General features: G+C 40.4%; 3 protein-coding genes across 3 annotated transcripts; 2 read left to right on the forward strand and 1 right to left on the reverse strand.

Annotated features, from left to right (window-relative positions):
- The first annotated feature begins 35 nt into the window (after positions 1–35).
- LOC311058998 (zinc transporter ZIP9) lies at positions 36–6,577 on the forward strand. The gene is made up of 7 exons (XM_084076568.1): positions 36–388; positions 1,233–1,338; positions 4,243–4,411; positions 4,510–4,553; positions 4,896–4,981; positions 5,076–5,210; positions 5,349–6,577. The coding sequence occupies exons 1-7, from the start codon at positions 293–295 to the stop codon at positions 5,607–5,609; spliced, it is 897 nt and encodes a 298-aa protein (XP_083932694.1). The 5' UTR covers positions 36–292; the 3' UTR covers positions 5,610–6,577.
- Positions 6,578–7,442: 865 nt separating this feature from the next.
- LOC311058669 (uncharacterized protein) lies at positions 7,443–9,176 on the reverse strand (the record flags this gene model as incomplete). The annotated part of the gene is made up of 1 exon (XM_084076132.1): positions 7,443–9,176. One exon carries the CDS (start codon positions 9,174–9,176, stop codon positions 7,443–7,445), a length of 1,734 nt encoding a protein of 577 aa, XP_083932258.1.
- Positions 9,177–11,840: 2,664 nt separating this feature from the next.
- LOC311059157 (interferon-induced, double-stranded RNA-activated protein kinase-like) lies at positions 11,841–18,179 on the forward strand. Its single transcript, XM_084076841.1, has 13 exons — positions 11,841–12,247; positions 13,136–13,205; positions 13,313–13,483; positions 14,078–14,109; positions 14,189–14,231; positions 14,321–14,358; positions 14,488–14,607; positions 15,670–15,798; positions 15,895–16,096; positions 16,200–16,343; positions 16,472–16,573; positions 16,918–16,983; positions 17,084–18,179. Exons 1-13 carry the CDS (start codon positions 12,159–12,161, stop codon positions 17,219–17,221), a joined length of 1,344 nt encoding a protein of 447 aa, XP_083932967.1. The 5' UTR covers positions 11,841–12,158; the 3' UTR covers positions 17,222–18,179.
- The last annotated feature ends 2,041 nt before the right edge of the window (positions 18,180–20,220 follow it).

Genomic DNA, 20,220 nt, shown 5'->3' on the forward strand with positions numbered 1-20,220 from the left:
TTTGTCTGCGGACCCCCATCTGAAAACATTGTATGGCAAGGGACCCCCGCATACAAGACTTGTGCTGTTAAAATGTCAAATTGTTTTCAAATAGCCAATGTAGAGTGGTGGTGCTTTTGGGCTTTGTTTTCATAGACCCCGGTTGCTTGTTTCTCTCGCAAAACCTGGCAACACTGGTACTGTATTCGACCCAAACACACATTACAACTTATTTATGAATGGGAGCGACCGGACCGACGCTATAAATGCACCCTGTTGTACAAAACAAAATTAGAGTGAATATATCGTCGCCATGGACGGGGGTATAGCCATTACATGCATGTCAGCTGCGATGTTTGTAGGATGTTTTCTGTTAGGATTCATCCCACTCCTGTTCAGACTCTCAGAGGTAAGAAACATGTCATCTTATCGATTTATTATGTTACCTGTTATTTGATATTATATAATTTCCCCCATGCGTTGCTGTCTATAGGGTCCTGGCCAATGGCCATGATGACCATGACGTAATATTCTACGATCTGTTTGTGCTGCTTTAATATGTCTCTTTATTACTCTCTTCAAATTGAGCGTCCTTATGCAATGTCTGACTGCAAATAAAAGAACATAAGTATAACGTTACTTTTTCATGGCTTGCTTTTGACATGGATGGATTATCCATTATGCCCGTTGTAAGTAAAGTATATAGGTACTTTAAGGCACTTTAAGGTACTTTAAGGTTCCCAAACATTTTAGCTCGAAAAGAGACATTTGATGTCCCCCCCCCACCCCTTCAGGACCTGAACTAGTGAAAATAGTAGATCTACAAGCTCCTAATACGTCACAATTGCGACTCGGTAGGAGCTTGTTGATCTGATATTTTCACTAATTCTTAAAACATTTGTTTTCTAAGTTATGGAAGTCTAATTTATGGAATTTCTTTGATTTAGATTTTTGTATGAATGTATGAAATTCTTTTGAAAAAACATTGAATTTGTTTCTAATTCATGAAAAATGTATTGTTTTTTAATTGAAAATGTTTTGAAATAATAATTGAAAATGTTTTGAAATAATAATTGAAAACAAAATGTATAGGAAACCAAAAATAATTAAGGGATATATATTTACTCGTGACCCATACAAATTTGACACTGCTTTATGGAATTAGGTTTGTGATGTGAATGTGAACACGTTGAACTGGTTGTAAAGATGTACTGGTAGCACAAATCACTGTAAACATATCAAATAACTTTTAGAGAAAGCTGAAGTTTGTCACCGTCCTGGGGGCAGGACTCCTCTGTGGGACAGCCTTGGCCATCATCATCCCTGAAGGTGTAGATCTACTGGAGGAGGCTCAGAGAGGTGAGGATCTGTGGTGTGGAAAGTAACTAAAGTACATTTACTCAAGTACTGTACTGTACTTAAGTGCAATTTTGCGGTATTTTTTACTTTACTGGAGTATTTGCAATTTTCAGTACTTTTACTTCTACTCCACTACATCTCTGAGTCAAATATTGTACTTTTACGCCACTACAATTATTTGATAAATTTAGTTACTAGTTACTTTATAGATTTTGATTATTATTACAAAACATACATTAATCACTTTGGCTCTGTATACATTTAGGCCATTTGAAAATAGCGGACATGCAAGCTCACAATGCGTCGTGATGCGAGGCATTGTGAGCTTGTAGATCTGCTATTTTCAAAAGATTTGTATCCATTTCATACTTGTGAAATGGGACATTCTGAATAATGAATACTTACTTTTGGTACTTTAAGTACATTTTGATACCAATACTTGTGTACTTTTACTCAAGTAATTTTTTAATTCCAGACTTTTACTTGTAAAAAGTGTGAGTACTTTTTCCACCACTGACTGCACCCAACTCCTTTCATCTGGGTTCAGACACACCGGGGGCAATTTGAACACGTTGGCATTGATGTCATTTCCCCAAAAAAACTCTTGAACTATTTGGATACAATGTTTATAAAGGAACTTGCATACAGATAACTTGCAGTTGCATCTGTGTTCGACATCAAATATTGATCGAAACACTAGAAGTCTAATGTTACAATGATGCCCCCACATGACAGGTAGATTGTAACAACACACCTTCATATAAGTAGCCTACCTGCACCACACTAACCCCCCCCCCCCCCCCCCCCCACGCACATTTTTTATATAATATATCCGTATTAAAATGTCAGTGAGTCACAAACCATTTGATTAAAGGTAAGACATATCAACTCCAAATCCAAAGAATTGACGATGTCAATTTATTTTCCTTTATTTTACCAGGAGTCCCATTGAGATTCAAAAGTGTTCAGTAAAAGGACATGTGCAGACAGTGGTCAAATAGTCCTTTATCCTGTTTTTAAAGGCCTCCATACTGATAAGAGAGTCCAGTTTGAGTCCAATTCCCAACCTGCTAAACGTATGTACTGTATATACACAGCATATTGTTTATGTATATAAACGACTGGATAGCTGACAACTGACGAAATGGCAACAATATAGTGTTATTTAAAACAAATGGAGAAACTCTTATTCTCTTCTCATTTTCTGAAGAGAGGTTGGCAGGCAGGGAATGTCTCAGTCGCTTTTACAGTGGTATTGTTGTGATTTCGGTTGACCATACATATGGTCCCTAATAGTCTACATCTATAAGGGTGGTGGCGAATGAAGGTTTCTGTTGAGTCGCACGCGCGGAGAACCAGTTGACACCAGGCAGTATCACACGACAAGCTCTCTAGTTTAATACACACATATAGAGAATATATACAGTATTGTTCAGTGGACACATGACGTGACCAGAAGATATGGAACAAGGACAAGAACATAAAGGATAGGAACAGAACATACATCTTGTATGATTGTGCACAGACGTCAGTATCTCTGATAAAGTACTTGATGGTCATGGTATCACGGATATCAATATGCTTACGTAGATGCACATGTGTGTGCTGGGTCAAGCAGATGAAGTCATAAATCATGACAGGTATCACAAATAGTATTTTTGTTTTTGATGCTAAGCCGTGTCATTTTGATGGTGTCAGGAGGATGGTGTCACACACCGTTTTGATGGTGTCAGGGTTAATTGTTTGTGACACAGCGTTTCAGTTGACCCCAACCGTACCACCTATCATGACACAAGCTACCTTGCTGGATAGAAACAACAAAGATAACATTTGACAAAGACATCAAAAGTTAGAAAACGGAATGGTCAAAACTAGACAGATGTAAATTCATTGACATTAAAGGTTAAGACACTATGAGGAGACACTCTTGATGAAGGTACAGAGGGACCGAAATGTCATGTCAATGCTTGAATACATTTGATGCTGCTGAGAAGGGCAGTGTGCAGGATTTTTGTTCATGGATTTTTGTTCATGATTGTTTCACAAGACAGTATGAGGAAGATACTGTACTTTCATAACTAAAACTAATTGTCTTGCCAAAAAATCTAAACAAAACAAAAGAAAAACAATAATTGACAAGTATGATACATCAGTTTGTTCTTTGGCACAAAAAGTGCAATTTCCCAGATCAGTGCAATTTGAGATGGTACAATTGTCCTTTGTTACAATTTCCTTTGGTTAGTTGGAGCATGGTTGTCTTACCTACTGTTCCTCTGTGTAAATTGATATCTATGTTGTTGAAAGGAGCCCAACACACAAAAGAACTAAGCCTTACCACTCTCACCTACTGCACTCTCAACTACTGTACATGGATACAATTAACAATGTTGCTCAAACAGAGACCACATATCTAAAGGCCATGTTCAGACTGGCAGCCTAAATCAGATATTTTTTGGCCTATCCAGATAGGAATCAGATTGGTTTTATCAAGTCTGAACAGCAAAAAAACTGAGTTTTGCCAATCAGATTGGAACCACATTCCTAGGTTGAAATGTCTGAAATGTGTCTCAGTCTCGACACTCAGACATTGAAGACTGATTTATACTTTATCACACGTGGCGAGCTTATAAATCAGCTCGCCACGAAAATAGAAATAGTGAGTTTGTAGATCTGCCATTTTTGGCGATGTCTGAAATCTGATTACTTGCAAATAACAGTGTGGATAGTCAGTCCTAAAGATCATAGAAACAAATCAGATTTGCCTGCAGCCTGAGCAAAGTCTAAGAGGTCTCTCAAGTCAAATGGGTATTTGACATTAGCTCTATCTTGTTTGTCCTCCCATGTGCCTAATTGCTTTGTTTGATGTGAGCTGTTAATGAAAATACTTTTTACTATTCCTCGCAGATTCAAACTGCTCTGACGTGCACACAAGTCAAAATGACAGCGAGACACAGGAGTCTTCCTCGGATGGAGGCCTTCCACCCCGTTTCTTCATTGGGATGTCCTTAGTGGTTGGTTTCACCTTCATGTTTGTGGTGGACCAGGTCGGCACTTACCTTTCCATACGCGGCAAGTAATTTCCCTAGAACTCTCTCTAGATGTGTTTCCTCTAACAGAAGGACTGTTATTTCATGTTGTCATGTAACCTCTTTCAGGCACACGGACCACTAGCACCAGTATAACAGCCACACTGGGGCTAGTGATTCACGCCGCAGGTACTGTTCGACATCATCCTACACTTATGATTCACACATACAATAACTATTTGTCTTCATAATTTGTAGACATTAGGTGGGTATTGTTCTGGCACGTTATACTTTGTTTGCCCACAGCATCAATTTAAATAAATAATGGCAACTTCCCAACACAGTATTAGGTTTGTTCTGAACTCCCTCATGTGACTCACCATGTGATCGCCTCACTCATTATCCTTTCACATGGAAAAAAGACTTAGCCTCAAGTATATGATACTGTATGATCCATTGTGTGACAATAAGACAGAGATACGTGTACCAACATTGCTTGAACCGCTAACTTGATATGTCTTCCGTATATAGCTGATGGTTTTGCTCTTGGGGCAGCAGTGGCCACTAACCAGGTGTCATTACAAGTCATCGTATTCTTTGCTGTGATTCTTCACAAGGTGAGAATGCACAGACGTCTGCTTCGCATGGAAGTAGTACAAACGTGATGTAATGTCATGCATAAATACTATCCGAACTTTCCAATTGCCCCAGGCTCCTGCAGCTTTTGGCCTGGTGTCATTTTTGATGCATGCAGGCCTGCCGAAGAATCATATACAAGGACATTTACTGGCCTTCTCAGCTGCAGCACCTATTTTTGCCATCTGCACTTACTTCATATTGATTGCGGTGAGAAATACTTTAAAATACTTGTGTGTGTACTGTATAATCTTTTTCATTTTATTATTATTATTTTGTATTATTATTATCAAACTCACGTTGAGGGGGTGGCGTTATTTTATGACTGTTTTTGTGCTCTCTGTGCAGTCTGGTGGGTCGCCACAGAACCGGGTCACTGCCACAGGCGTGGGGATGCTCTTCTCAGCCGGGACCTTCCTTTATGTGGCCACAGTGCATGTCCTCCCAGAGGTCAGCAGCAGGGGGCATCAGCACTCCCCTCACCTGCATCAGCAAACTGGGCATGGGGCTGGCCAACCAGGGAACCACCTAGGGTTCATGGAGAGCTTCACTCTTGTCCTGGGAATGGGGCTCCCTGTGTTACTTGCCTTAGGCTTGAGTGATGACTGAGAGGCTAACTAAAGGGCCATACAGTTCAGTTGTTTGAACAGAGACAAGCACCACATTTAACCACTTTAAACCCTACAGTATATACTTCGTTGGCCAGGGTACACCAGGGGTCTAGACTTTTTTCGCAAATCTCTTCACCAAAAATAGCCCATGTTGTGAGTTTGTAGATGGGCAATTTTCACCATATGTTCACCTAGTTGACATGCCCAGAATAGGGACGCTCCGTTTCAAGTGGTTAATGAGCAAGACAAACATTGACAATCCCTTTTCACTCTTGAAGAAGAAGTGGTTCTCAGAAATAGTACTGTGAGCTGAATATCAAAGTGTGTATGTGTATGCTGTATGTGTGTGTGTGAAAGAGAGAGTGTTAAAAGGGACTGCTGTAACTAAGATTACATGATAGTTCCTCGTGTCTGTTTTCAGTGCCTTCTGGAAATATTACATTCTGATGTAATAGTAAACCGATAGCTAGCTCATTGTTGTCCACAGTAGACTGAATTACCACCACACAACAAAAGAGCTTAGTTTTCATGCCAAAATAACTTTATTCAAGAATTGTGTTAATCAGGTCATGGAATTCTCAGCTTGGAATTCCCATTTTAGTAACTGTTGATAGATTTACAAATGAAAATAAAAAAATCACATGTGACCTGATTTTCTTTTTTTTTTGCCATGAGTGACTGAAACGATCAGAACAGATCTAACCTAACAGAAAACACGTGTTTAACCTATATTGTATCTCCTTGAATACAGCACACAAAGCACGATTGAGGGTAGTAGTAATGTCAGAAGTATTTCCTAGTTCATTCATTGTCTGACATTTTATTGTCCTTTTAGTGTTCAATAAATAAAATGCCATCTCATGCTTAATTGTTTTTCTTTCTTTTTTGTAAAGTCTTGAACTTTTTTCCCCTGTGAAGCACATTGAACTGCACTTGTTGTCTGAATTGTGCTATTTAAATAAGGCTTGATTGATTGATTGATTGATAATACTCTTTTACTACAAGTTTTTTAACCCAAACTGAACACAACAATGAGAGAGAATGCAACATTTTACAAATGAAAGCACAGAAAATTACAGAGATTTACATTAAGAAATAGCACCAGCTCAGTGGCCTTGTGGTTAGTGTCTGCCCCGAGACTGGTAGGTTGGAGCTCGATCCCCAGCCGGGTCATACCAAAGACTCTAATAATGGGACCCAGTGCCTCCCTGCTTGGCACTCAGCATTAAGGGTTGGATTGGGGTAAATCCCTGCGATATACTAGCGTCATGTCCAGGGGGTGTACCTCACACTAAGGAAACAGGAGAACTATGGGCCTCAGGGCTCTGCAAAGCTTACTTATATTAATAAATGTGTTTTACTCTAGATTAACTCTGGTTAAGAAAACATTTATCAAAAATATTTGGACAAATAAAAAAGTTACATATTATTCATTCTACATGATGATCTGAGGCATATCGATGGCACTAATGCAATCACACCACTAACTGCTAAATGAAACCCTACCTTTTAGTATTTAAGCCACATTATGAAATCTTGAAATCAAGTATCTAAATAATAGTAGCTATTGTTGGGGTACTGCACACAACAACAATAATAATGATACTAATTAATAAGCAATCAGAAGTGGTACTTTACATTCTTCATTCATATTATTCCTCTAGTCCACATATCTCTACCCTCCATTGAAATTGAAAAGTTTACAAAGGGTACTTGGCAGTGTGTTGCAGAAAACACTTTCTATTAACCCCTGGCAAGCTAAACCATTTACCCATCCAACAATGTTTGTGCATATGGCAGATATATGAAGCCACACTGCGGGGTGTTTATCTCACAGTTTGACACGGCCCATGCAGGCAGTGATCTGAGCTTCCAGAGCCATTTGGTCAAAGGTGCGACACTGCGTGTGATGCCGAACTCTGTCCCTCACATGGAAGGAAGCGCGAGCTGCTCTGCGGGCCTCTTCCTGCGTCTTCTCTCGCCGCCTCAGTAACCTCTCCCTCCTGTACTCCTTCATGGAGAGGTAGCTCTCTGTGGCCGCTCGCTGGTCCTCCTCCTCCCTTTGCAGCCGATCTCTGACTCGCCGGTGGCACAGTTGCCGGTCCCGGTTGCTCTGGTGGGCTCTCTGAGCTCTGTCCTGGTGCTGGGCGGAGGCAGTGAGGGAGGCCTTCTCCGTGCGATGCTGGCTGAGCTGGACCAGGAGCTGCCTGTGTCTCAGCTGCTGCTGACTCTGCAGCTCGGCCTTAAGCTGCGCTCTCTGGATCTGCTCCCCCGACCGGGCCGAGCGCTCCTGGAGCTCGGTCGCCCGGGCCTTCGCGGCCTGGACGTGTTTCTCCCAGCAGCGGTGCAGCCTCCCGTCCACGGTGTTTCTCATCAGAGCCTCCTCCTCCTTCAGCTGCTGCTCTGCCCTCTGTTTCTGAAGGAGGTGTTGTAGCAGCTCCCGGCGGTTCTCCTGCTGCAGCCTCTTCCTCTCTCGTCTCTCCTGTGTCATTTTGGTCTTCCTGGCTCTCTCCTCCTTCGCCAGTGCAACTAGTCTCTCCTTGTCCCTCTCCATTTCCTCCACCTGCTCCCTGTCTCTGAGCATCTTCTCCTGGTAACGCTTGCGTAGCTCTGCCTCTCTCCTGGAGGCCTCTGCTCTGTCCCGGCGCTGAGCCTCGAGTTCCTCCGTCAGCCTCCTCCAGCGGTCCTCCTGCAGTAGCACCTCCTGCTCGCGTAGTCCTGTTAAATCTTTCTCCTGACACTCCATCAGCCTTCTGCGGGCCTCCAGCTCGTCGTGCCAGTGCCGAATGCTCTGCATTAACTGTTTTCTCCTCCTTTTCTCTGTCTCGGTGCGTTGGGCCTCCTCCTGTCTGAGGGCCTCCCGTCTCTCCTGCTCCTCCTGTAGACTTTGCTTCAGACGGGCTTGCTCCTCCTGGTGCTTCATCAGCATCAGAGCTGCAATCTTGCGATCAGTCTCTGATATGGTGACGTTCATCTTCTTCTGGATGTCTCTCGTGAGCCTCTCCAGCTGCATTTCAGTGGCTGGAGAGTATCTGAGATCTCCCAAGCTAAGGCTGGAGGAGGCCGAGCTCTTGTCTGGTCTCAGTCCATTTTCCTGTCTGTTATCACCAGAAAAGGTGGACCTGCTAGAGGATTTGTCGTTGCAACCCTGATTCTCATCTGCAGAACACAACTCCTTCTTTGGTTTATAATTGGCACTCAGACTTGAAACCTCGAGGACCGTTTCTAGAGATGAGATCAGTTTCTTGCTGCCCTGCCCTCTGTCCCCGGCCTCCTTGACGATCCGTTCCCTCTCCTCTCGACACAGTTTCAAACGCCTTCTGCATTCCTTCTCATAGGATTCGTGCATAACCGTCACTGCCTCGAATGGCATGTCATGACGTTCGGTAATGAACTCATTCAATGATTTAATCAAAAGTTCAACAGGCTTGACACCGAGTCTTGCACATGATTCTAGGGATCGAGGGCTCGTTAAAACATACCGACTGTCCTCTGCTTCTGTTGAATCAAAGTTGTTCAGATCCAGGTGAAGAATTGGAGAGAGCAGCGACCTAATTTCCCCCATGAGGACACAATAATCAACCTTTAGCCTACTCACAAAATGTTGATGATCTTGTTTGGTTGTTGTTTTCTATGAGCAGGCATCTCTTCTTGACATCTGAATTGCATATAAGTGGCTGGTTGTGAGACGTATGCGTCCATTCAGCTTACAATATGGGCAAACCGGTGAGGCGTCTTCATGAAGGGATTAACTGCTAATTCCCTCTCTGTCCTACGATGGTCCACTAGACAGCAGATCAGTAGCAAAACGAATTAGGATCACCTTCAAGCACATTCGAAACACAAATTGTAACGTGTACCACAAATAACAGTTTGAACAAAATAAGGAAAAAGAAAACTCCCCCCAAATCTATAATAATAATAATAATGCAATGGTAGACTATAGATAAAATGGTGTATGATATAAACAATAGGCTTATTATAGATATTATTTGACTTTATATTGCAAAAACTAGATCTGAATTATTGACCAAACTTTTCCATGTTCTGTGTATTGTCGTTTAAATATAAGAATTTGAGCTACAAACAATATTTAAATACAAACCTGTTTAGTTGAACACGTCTGCCATTATTTTAATGAAAACAGACATGTGCTAATATTTTAGAGCTGCACCAGTGGGGAAAAAAGTAAACAGATGCTTCTTTTGGTAACCATGGTAAAAACAACAAGGTAAGTAAAATAAAGAGGGACAGTCCAGTTCCAATTGCAGACTGTTAGTGTGCCATCTAGTGGAAGTCATAGACTGGGATCAGAGGAATTCCATCCATGGTAATAACATACATTTTCAATCCACCTTGAAATGCTACTGAAGACCTTGAAATAATACGATGCTACCTACCGGTATATACCTTCAGCTTCCATTGCAGGTAGTGGTACCCACAGATTATCATCACTATACCATACTGCCATACTCATATGACTGAATGAATTATAGATTTGGGGGAAAATCAGAAATCAGCAGTTTCCAGATGATTTTTCCAAGAAGTTTCCTGGTGAGGTATGTACATTTGAAATACATGACTGCAGTAAGTTATTAATATTTACATAGGGGGGTTAATCAGTTAGCTTTTTTGTTGCTGTTGATGTGTTGCAGGAACGATTAATCAAGTCAATGCTGTGTGAGAAGCCAGAAGACCGACCAGAAGCAAGTCAAGTGAAGAAAGAGTTGGAAACGTGTGCTTTGACACTTGCAAACAAGCTCTATGCGCACCAAGACAACAAGACTGTCTGAGTATGGGTGCAGAATAGATGGTATCAATTAGGAGACATGTAAAAGCCCTCACTATCCTGTTAGCAGTTTACATACACACTTCGAAGCTCAAAGCAAATTTAAAACAATAATAATGGATAAAATGAATGTTATGGACATTTTTATAACAGCTCTTTTTCAGGACAATTATGATAAACCGGGCGTAAAAAAAGGTCTTGGTGCCTTCAAATATTACATGGTATTGCATATTTTATTACTATTTGGAAGCCAGTGTGATATATTATATATATATCAGATTTTCAAAGCAGCCTGTCTGCAATTATGAGCAGGAATGACTATTTTAAAATAAATATGACACTATGTGGTACATTATCGTCATTACTATTCTAATCATGTCATTCTTAGGTGTACTTGTTTTTGACAATACGGAATGGCTTGCCTTTTCATGAGCTCACATAACACGGTTATCAAAGACATGGTCAAAGGAAAACATAGGTACATACATGTTTTACACTAATTACACAAGTAATGGTGCCTAAAATCTAAAGAATTATATCATGAATAAAACATATTTTTTTGCAAGTAATTGTTTTTAATTTGAAAATAAAACATTATTTACTATGATGTAAAGGTTCTCTCTCTTGTCTGTTTGTTCCCAAATATGTTATAGTTATTAGTGCTCAAGTACTGCTTCGCATGGTCAGCTACAGTAGCCTAGAGATGCAGTTTATCAGTTGAGGTGAGGATGTCCTTATGTAGGCTAAAGGGTCCTTGGGCGGTTACCATACAGGGGGTCCCTACATTATTGATAGGAACCAAATGGACCCTTAGAGGCCTGTAACTCTGACAGTGTACACATGGAAGAAATGGACATTTTAAGAGTAATTTTGGTGGGTCCATTTGGTTCCATTTGTACACTTGATTTATGGGGGTCCGTGGCCCAACTGGGGCATTGTTTCTAAATTGGGGTCCGGGGTCCCCCAGCGGTCCTTGGGTTAGTTCCAGGGAGTCCCCACTTTAACCACTATCCATTTATATGTTGGCAAAATCTTTGAAAAATATCAAACATTTTGAATAATTTCGATTTTCTTTTTAACACAAATCTTCTCTTCTGCCCCCCCCTCCTCGCACAAAACGTTCTCAGGGGGTCCGCGGCCAAATACATTTGGGATTGTTTGAGAAACACTAAAGGTAGCCTCGATCTCCAGGCTTTTATTTTTTAGTTTTGCTAGAAAATACATTAAAGGTCATTTCATTTATTCAATTAATACGTCGCTACAGGGACAGTGCTATAATTTGCGCCCCCTATAGGTTATTATAATATGCCAATAAAATCCCATGATGACGTCACTTCCAGGAATCTTCTAGAAATCGAAACTTATAGACCAACTCATTCTTTATTACTAACATTGAGACTGGATGCGCAGGTGATTGTTTCACGCAATCAATTTCCAACCTGTTGTTTCGGGGTGCGCTAGTTTCAGCACACCCCAACCCCCTCTTGTGTGTTGGCTAGTGTGGCACGTCCTGGCGAGACCTGATAGAATGGGTTTCATTGCGCGCATACTGGTTGCACGCATACTGGTTCTTATCAGTGTGACGTCGTCTGTTAAGGGGTCTATATTGCTACTTCAAGTTCGTTGACAGGAGCGCTATTAGCAGTGAGTGACCCGACTGGCAGTAGACCTACACACAAGCTCCGAGTAAAAAGGAATACAGTGTCGCTCCGTTTGAATGGTGTTTTTTCATAGCTTTGTTGAGTGTTTAATTCTACAATGAATGACAATGAAAAACCGCACGAAAAGGCAGGATGTCGACATCTCGGATACGACGAGGTTACCTCTGGCTTTCATCATCTTAAATTGTAAGTTGAATATAGCAAGTCTGTCGCGTGGCACTGAATACAGCCTGCTGAAATCTCCACATCGTCATGGGTGGATTTGTTTATGTGATTAAAATTGTTTAGCCATCAGTGTCAGAAGGGAATACCACCCGGTCTTCCTTAGCTTTTAGACCCTGATTGATACTTGTATAACTGTTTCATTGAATTCTACAGTTTTCTTATGTTTTGTCTTATGTATGTTTTATTGTTGGTATGTGCTGCAGCACTTTAGTCAACTCGGCTTCTAGGCTTAACTGTGGGAAGTATGTTTGTTAAAAGTTTTAATAAACAAAATGTTTAACTTAAAACAAACTTTTAAAAGTTAAAGTACATTCTTCTGATAGTAATCATTGCTAGAGTAGCCATTTATCAGCTTGAGTTTTTGTGTTCCAGTTCCAATTATGTCTGCTAATTTTTTGTTTCATCAATTTCAAATCTATGATTATCCTGTATCCTGTATGAGTTCTCTCTCTCTTGATTGGATGAAAACTGGCAACCCACCTGAAAATGTACTTTCTGTATAATATATCCACAAGTTTCCTAGTACATAGTGGGCATCACTTCCTGTCGATTTCATCCCTGACACCTGATCAAATCAACAGGAAGTGATGCCCACCATGCCCTAGGGAACCTGTGGATAGGCTATCATTAAGTTACACTATACCTTCAAGATTCAACTGACTGTCTCATGGCATGCTTCTTAAAACCCCTCTCCTGCACCCATTCCACCAGGCTGTTGCTTAATTGTATATGAGATATTTAGTTGTTTTTAATTATTTTTTTAAAGTTATGTTGCTTTGCAAATGTTGCAAAAATATTCCACAGGTTCACCCAAAGAGTTGTGATAAATGGTATAACTTATCCCAACAGTGTTGGAGAGGATAAGAATGAAGCCAAACATGCCCTGAACAGCATGGAGCAAACAGATCCTGCTGACTCTGTAAGATTCACACCTTTTTGTCCAAGTTTACAAATGGACAATTATCTGTTAAAACATTTGCCCCAGTTCACTGTACATGTCTTATTACTATGTTGTTTTCTTTTCAGACATCAGTAATAACTGCACCTGCACCAGTTAATCAAACAGGGATCACTCAACCCAACTTCACACATCGGCGGAGTGACCTTGTTTATTACTGCAAGAAATTTAAACAAAAAAAGAAGGAGGAAGCTGCCAAACGTGCATATAATGAGATATGTGGCAATCAAACCAAAGAGGTAAGTGATGGCTAAGGAATGGTAATTAATGGTAAGCATCACGTCTATGTTATGTAGTCCCTGTTTGCCCCATTCATATTTCGGTATTTCCCCGTTTAGCTGGTTTCCAAATACCAACCATTAAAGTTACAATGTGTAGGTTTTATGTCTGTTGTCTCCCTCTCCCAACGGAGAGAAGCAATTGCAACAACTACTTATTTTATTGTATAAAACATATCCAAACAATAGTCAAAAACCCATGCATATTGTCCAATCCATCTGTGTCAAATAACCTGTAGGTGTCCTACCCAACACAAGGATCGAAATTTCTCAATATCTCAATACAACGGACATGCTTGTTATATTGTAGTAACATACAGTACTCTACCATAAAGATTGGTTAAAATAAACTTTTATTCATTAAAATAAGTCCCAGATTCTAACTTTAACAAAATAGTGACAATCACCTTTTACTAGCTGCAGTATATGTCACTGCTAATTTAACAGTGCTACAGTATATTTGTAAGAAGAGTCCATAAATACTAACTTTGTTCCCATTGTCATCTCTTGGGTTTGGCTGTTATTAAACTTGTCATTTCCTCTCCCACTTTTCAGGCAGTAACCCCTTACATCAAGCCCAAAATAAGGTAAGCAGGCTTTTGCAGACCTCATAAGCTGATACTTTTCCCATGTCTACAATTGATTTTTCTTCCCTTGTTTTATTAGACTTGCCGCAAATTTCCAAGGGATACGTAACAAGACCAAAGAGGTAGGCCCACTGACCTTTGAATATAGACTTTTAAATTTGTTTTTCTTCGAACATTTACATGAGATGCTTGTTTCTTATTTTTTCTTCAGGATGGTGTGATTGTCAGTAACCAATCAGCAGTCTCAAGGTATGGCAAATGTAAACCTTGATTGCAATGCTTTGCGTTATACGTGCATTTCAAGGTTTATCATTAATACTGTTGTATATCTATCTATATATTTTTTTTACGATGTTTACCTGTATGTGTTTATCTCAGGTTTGAATCAGAATTTGATTCAATTGAGTGTATTGGAAGAGGAGCATTTGGCCGTGTTTACAAGGCAAGACTAAAGCGTGAGGAGATGTTTTACGCCATAAAGATAGTGCGCTATAAAGAGTAAGTACTTCATTTATATAGATACTAGAGTTTCGGGGGGCTACGCCCCCCTCAACCCCAGCCGCGCACGGGGCCCAGCGTGGCCGCGTGTATATTGGGGTACTCAAATTGCTGGAGTAAAACTGTGGAAAAGTAAAAAAAAAAAAAAAAAAAAATTGAAAAAAATATATTTTTGATGTTTGAGGGGGACCCCCGCGGACCCCCTGCTGGTCGACGGCCCCCCTGTGGAGTGTTGGGCCGCGCGGGGACCCCCCTGGAACATGGCGGACCCCTTCGGTGTGTTTTTTTTTTTCATGAAGGTGGTTGCTTGTTTCTGGCGCTTGTTTTTAGAGAACCTGGCATGCCAACGACTTGGCAACCCGACTTGTTTGTTTTTGTGTTTGGGATGAACATGGCACGTGAAGGACGGACATAGTGTGATCGAGACATGAGTGAAGTGAAAGTAACGGCCTGGGTGGAACAAAGGAGGTACGTAAGAAGGGGGGGGGGGGGGGGGGGTTGAAGCAAAGGAGCTGCGTGTGTGTTGGTGTGGAGGAGATGGGCAGAGTGCAATGGCGGCGCAAGCCAGCGCATGCTGCCGCACGTTACACCAGAAATGGTGCCTGGAGAAAATGGTGACCAAAAAAAAAGTTTTGAAAAAAAGGAAAAAACCCCCGCAGCGGCTGGCAGCTGTTGTGGTGATGAGGTCGTGCGCAGGGTAAACGGTACGAAGCTGCCTCCCCTTCCGTTTTGTCCGACATTTGGTGAGTAGAATTAATTATGTTGCGCGGTGGAAAAGCTGTAGTGAGCAGTGAGATGTCCCCTACGCGAGGCGTAAATTCAGCGCGGCCGCCGTGGCGAGTCAGTTGCCGACATGTGGTCTGGCGGTGCGTTGTTTATTCGATAACAGAGCTGTGGGGTGTCGCACCCAGGGTGCGGAAGTTGCTCGCCATTTATATAGTTAGATAAAAGTGTAAATAAATTGCATGGTAATTGTAAAACATATTTAAGTTTCAGTTACTGACAGTTACAGTTGAATTGAAAGTTTCAAATTAATTATGTGAGTGAATTCTTTGCAATCAGAAAAGCCAGAAGAGAGGTGGGTGCATTGGCTAATCTTCAGCATCCTAACATAGTGAGATACCACACGGATTGGACTGAAGATTCAGGCTACATGTATGATCCTGACTCTGACAGTTACAGCACTTCCCAGTAAGTACAAATCTCATTTTCTCAATTGTTCACATATTCAACATTTTAGGGAATTTGATCTCACTATATCCGTCTTTATTTCTCACTACTCTGTAGGTCTAGCAGTGATCCATCTACCCCGTTCTTATACATTCAGATGGAATTATGTGATGCAAAAACGCTTAAGAATTGGATAAAGGAGAGGAACCAGGCTGGAGAAGACCCCAAGAGACAGGAAGAAAGTCTTCCTATTAAACAACAAACAATTATAGCAGTAGAATACATCCACTCTCAGAAACTCATCCACAGAGATCTGAAGGTGACACGGAACTCAGAACATATTTATTTTTCTTTGCTCCATATGAATCATGGAATTGGATATTTATTTGTGTTAACTGCTGTCCATGGTCTTCAATGATTAGCCTGCCAACATCATGTTTGGACGTGATGGAGAGGTGAAGATTGGTGATTTTGGGCTGGTCACAAACGACGATGATGAGAGTGACGAGAACCTGCTGGAGAGGACAAAAGACACAGGAACTCCACCTTACATGGCACCTGAACAAGTAAGATCATCTACATTAATAATGCATTTACAAAGCACTTTCTCTGTGCAGTTTTGCATGTTTCTTATGTATGTTATTTGTTCATGACATGTATAATACCTGTTTTTATTTTTGTTCTTCTATGATAGAGGATCGAGGCCACTTACGACAGAAAAGTGGATATATTTGCTTTGGGATTGATATACTTTGAACTCCTTTGCAAGTTCGATACTCGTTCGGAAAGAGCAGCGGTGAGTGTTGTCATTAATATAACTTATCATTTATGAGTTAGATCATCTTTTAGGCATTATTAGCATGACACACACATACACAAATGTACTGTATATACAGTACATGTACTGTATAACAATGTGATTTTAGTTACATTTTTTCGATGAGTTTTAATTTAGCTTATTTTCACGGTTTTCCTTTAAATTTCAGTTTAGTTTAAGTTTAGTTACATGAGTTCCTGGCCAATTAAGTTTAGTTTTTGGACACCCATTTCCATTTACATAATAAATTGAATATAATTGTTATGTTGTACATGTCTGACTACTGGATACCAGACTGAAATCCCCATGACTTCGAATTACAGATTTTTACGCAGCTCAAAGAAAATCAGGAGTTTCCAGATGTTTTTTCTAAAAGGTTTCCTCGTGAGGTATGTACATTTGAAATATAGGAATTTGCTGCAAACATAATCATGTTAGACTGTCAATTAATATTGCTATAGATCACTTAATCTTTTGTTACTGTTGCAGCAAAGATTAATCAAGTCAATGCTGTGTAAGAAGTCAGAAGACAGACCAGAAGCAAGTCAAGTGAAGAAAGAGCTGGAAGAATGTGCCTTGATGCTGCACAATGAAGCCCATGCGCATCAAGGCAATAAGACCATCTGATTATGGGGGCAGAATAGGCGGTGTTACAGCCTGATAAACCAAGGCTCACTGAGATGGCAACTTATAAAAAAGGGACACCACAATAAGAGACGCAATAAAGTGATATTTAAACAAAATAACCTGAAAATGAACCAAACCAAAAAACGGCTGGAGATCCAGTCCCAAAAGAAACAAAAGATGTGGAACTGCAGGCAGGCTACGCGGGTGATGTTGAGATAAAATAAAAGTGGTAAAAAAAAATAATGAGAGGGAGAGAAAGAAGGGATGATAAGGGATGACAAGGTATGAAATAGATTCCTCCACAAACCATCTGCATGCCTGGCCTGTGTCTCTCTCCCCTTGCAGGATTCCCCATCTCTCGCCTACAGGTGTTCCATTCTTAGACCAGGTGAAAGGGGAGAGACCCATAATAGGCGTGCACATCAGAGCCACATTCAGGGCTTCACCCAGCCACACAACAGATGGTATCAACTAGGCATTGGTTCTCAAAGTGGGGTCCGGGAACCCCCAAGGGTCCTTGGCGGGGATGCCTGGGGGTCCCCAGCTAAATTAGTCAATAAAGCTTCACAATCATTTTAACTCCTTTATCCATATTTTAAACTTTGGCTATTCAAAAATGGCAGATCTACAAGCTCATAGCACGGCACTGCTTGTAGATCTGCTATTTTAGAAAAATCATGAAACTGCAAATCTTTAAATCTTTATTCTAAAAGGCGAACATTTTTAACACGAATCTTTGCTTCTGGGGGTCCCTGGCACAACATATTTTCAAGTGGGGGTCCGCGGCATATCAATTTGGGGGTCCTTGGCACGAAAAAGATTGAGAACCAGTGAACTAGGAGGCATGTGAAAGCCCTTGTCAATATCAACATATTTCTCAACAAATCCTTAATTGGTGTCATAATGTATAATTACTGTATTGCTACAGCAGATAATGAATGTTTTTTAAAATGTATTTTAAATGTTCTGTCTTAGCTTTACAATGAAAATAATGACTGTAATTTGAAAATAAATTCTAATGATTTTTGAATGTTGTGTATAAGTCTATTCCTAAATATTTGTGCTCACGTAGGTTAAGGCAGTGGTTCCCAAACTTTGTAGCTCGAGACCCACAAGAGAAATTTGATGTTTCCCACAATCCAAACTAGTTAATATAGCTGATCTACAACAACGCATCGGCTATTTTCATTACTTCTTAAAAGTTAGTTTTTCAAATATGGAATTTCTTAGATTTGTTATTTTTATTTATTCATGAAATTCTTTAGAAAAATATTTGAATTTGTTTTTAATTGATGAACATTTTTTTAATTTCTTTGGAAAGTTTTGAAAATCTTTTGAAATGATTAAAAACTAAATAGTTAAAATAAAGGGATATTTACTCACGACCCATCAAAATGGGTACGCAACCCACGAATGGGTCCCAACCCAGTGTTTGGGAAACACGTGTGTTAAGGGACTCATTTTCTTATTGATTCACAGCTTCATATGCAAGAGAGTTGTTTATGTTAACTGGCTTATAAAAACACTAGCTTATAAACAATCCCTTTCCTATACAATTAAAGTCCCCGTGGTTTAAAGGGTATAATGGTGCACCATATTTGGGCAATCTCACTTTATTGTTTGTGGCACAAACCTCTTTCCAAAAATGTTCATAGTCAAATGGAATTAGGTTAACTAATCATAACCAATATTCGATTGTTCAGCCACTAATAGAGAATGTGAAGTGGATAGGTTAATTTTACCCTATTGATGATGTGTTATACTTATAGCAATAGTAATCCTGCTCTGTATGAGGAACCACGGGTTCAGTCATTTGGTGCATATTGCTTTGCTGGTGATCACTATGATTGTGATTATTATGGTTTTACTTCACAACGGTTGATTAGGCCAGTGGTTCTCAACCTTTTCAGGCAGCGGCCCCCCAAAATCATCATAGAACTGGGGACCCCCCACACTGACAGGCACTTGGAATTGTAGGAGTTGAGACATTACATTTTGTTCCACTGATAAACATTGTGAAAATAGCTGATCTACAAGCCTTGTAGAGGCACACCTGCATTAATATCCAAAGCGCTTTATAATGTACTTCTCATTCACCCATTCACACACCGATGGCGGAGGAAACCATGCAAGGCACCAACCTGCTCATTAGGGGTTCAGGGTCTTGCTCAAGGACACTTTGACACTCGGCCAGGACGAGCCAGGAATCAAACCTGGAACCTTTGGAGTCCAAGGTGGCCGCTCTACATCCTGAGCCACTGCAGACACGTGTTCCCACTCTGTAAACTAATGCCAAATGAAATGTTTAACCACATAAGCCCTATTATGTCATGTCGACTTTTTCAATCTGCTATTTTTGCTCATTTAGAAAGTGACAGAGAAATATCAGGAATGTTGGGATGCAGAAGTGAAAGGAAGGTAGACATGTATTTGATTGATTGATTGAATACTTTATCAGCAGTTTGCAAAAAAAAGGCACAGGAAAGTACAGTTCAATATACAAGGTCAGCCAAGATGATTTTAAACCCAACAAAGCCTATGATTTTTTATACATTTGAAACCTGTGAAATTCTGATGGTTACTTTTATTTTTGGTACTTTAAGCACATTTTGATTATACCAGTACTTTTATACTTTTGCTCAAGTACATTTTGACTTACTTGTAACAGAGTATTTCTACATTGCAGTATTGATACATTTACTATTTTACTTATTACAATTTGAGTACTTTTTCCACCACTGATGAGGACACCCAGTGGAGAGATGACAGTGCTCCACACTGAACAGAAGGTGGCGGTAATGCGACAATAACTACTGGATTCCAACCAACTGCCATCGAAAGTGAAGAAAAAAATATTACTTCCGGTTAGGGTTGCCGTGTCTGATTATTATAAGCGAAATTGAGCTTGTCTTTCTGTAAAGTTGCAAATGTTGGTAGTTGCGGTTTGCTTTTTTTTGGGGCTAATTTCTAAAGTGTATTTGCTTACTGGACTTGTTTCC

The sequence above is a fragment of the Gymnoscopelus microlampas genome (genome assembly GCF_963454915.1).
Source record: "Gymnoscopelus microlampas genome assembly, chromosome: 13".
Lineage (NCBI taxonomy): Eukaryota > Metazoa > Chordata > Actinopteri > Myctophiformes > Myctophidae > Gymnoscopelus > Gymnoscopelus microlampas.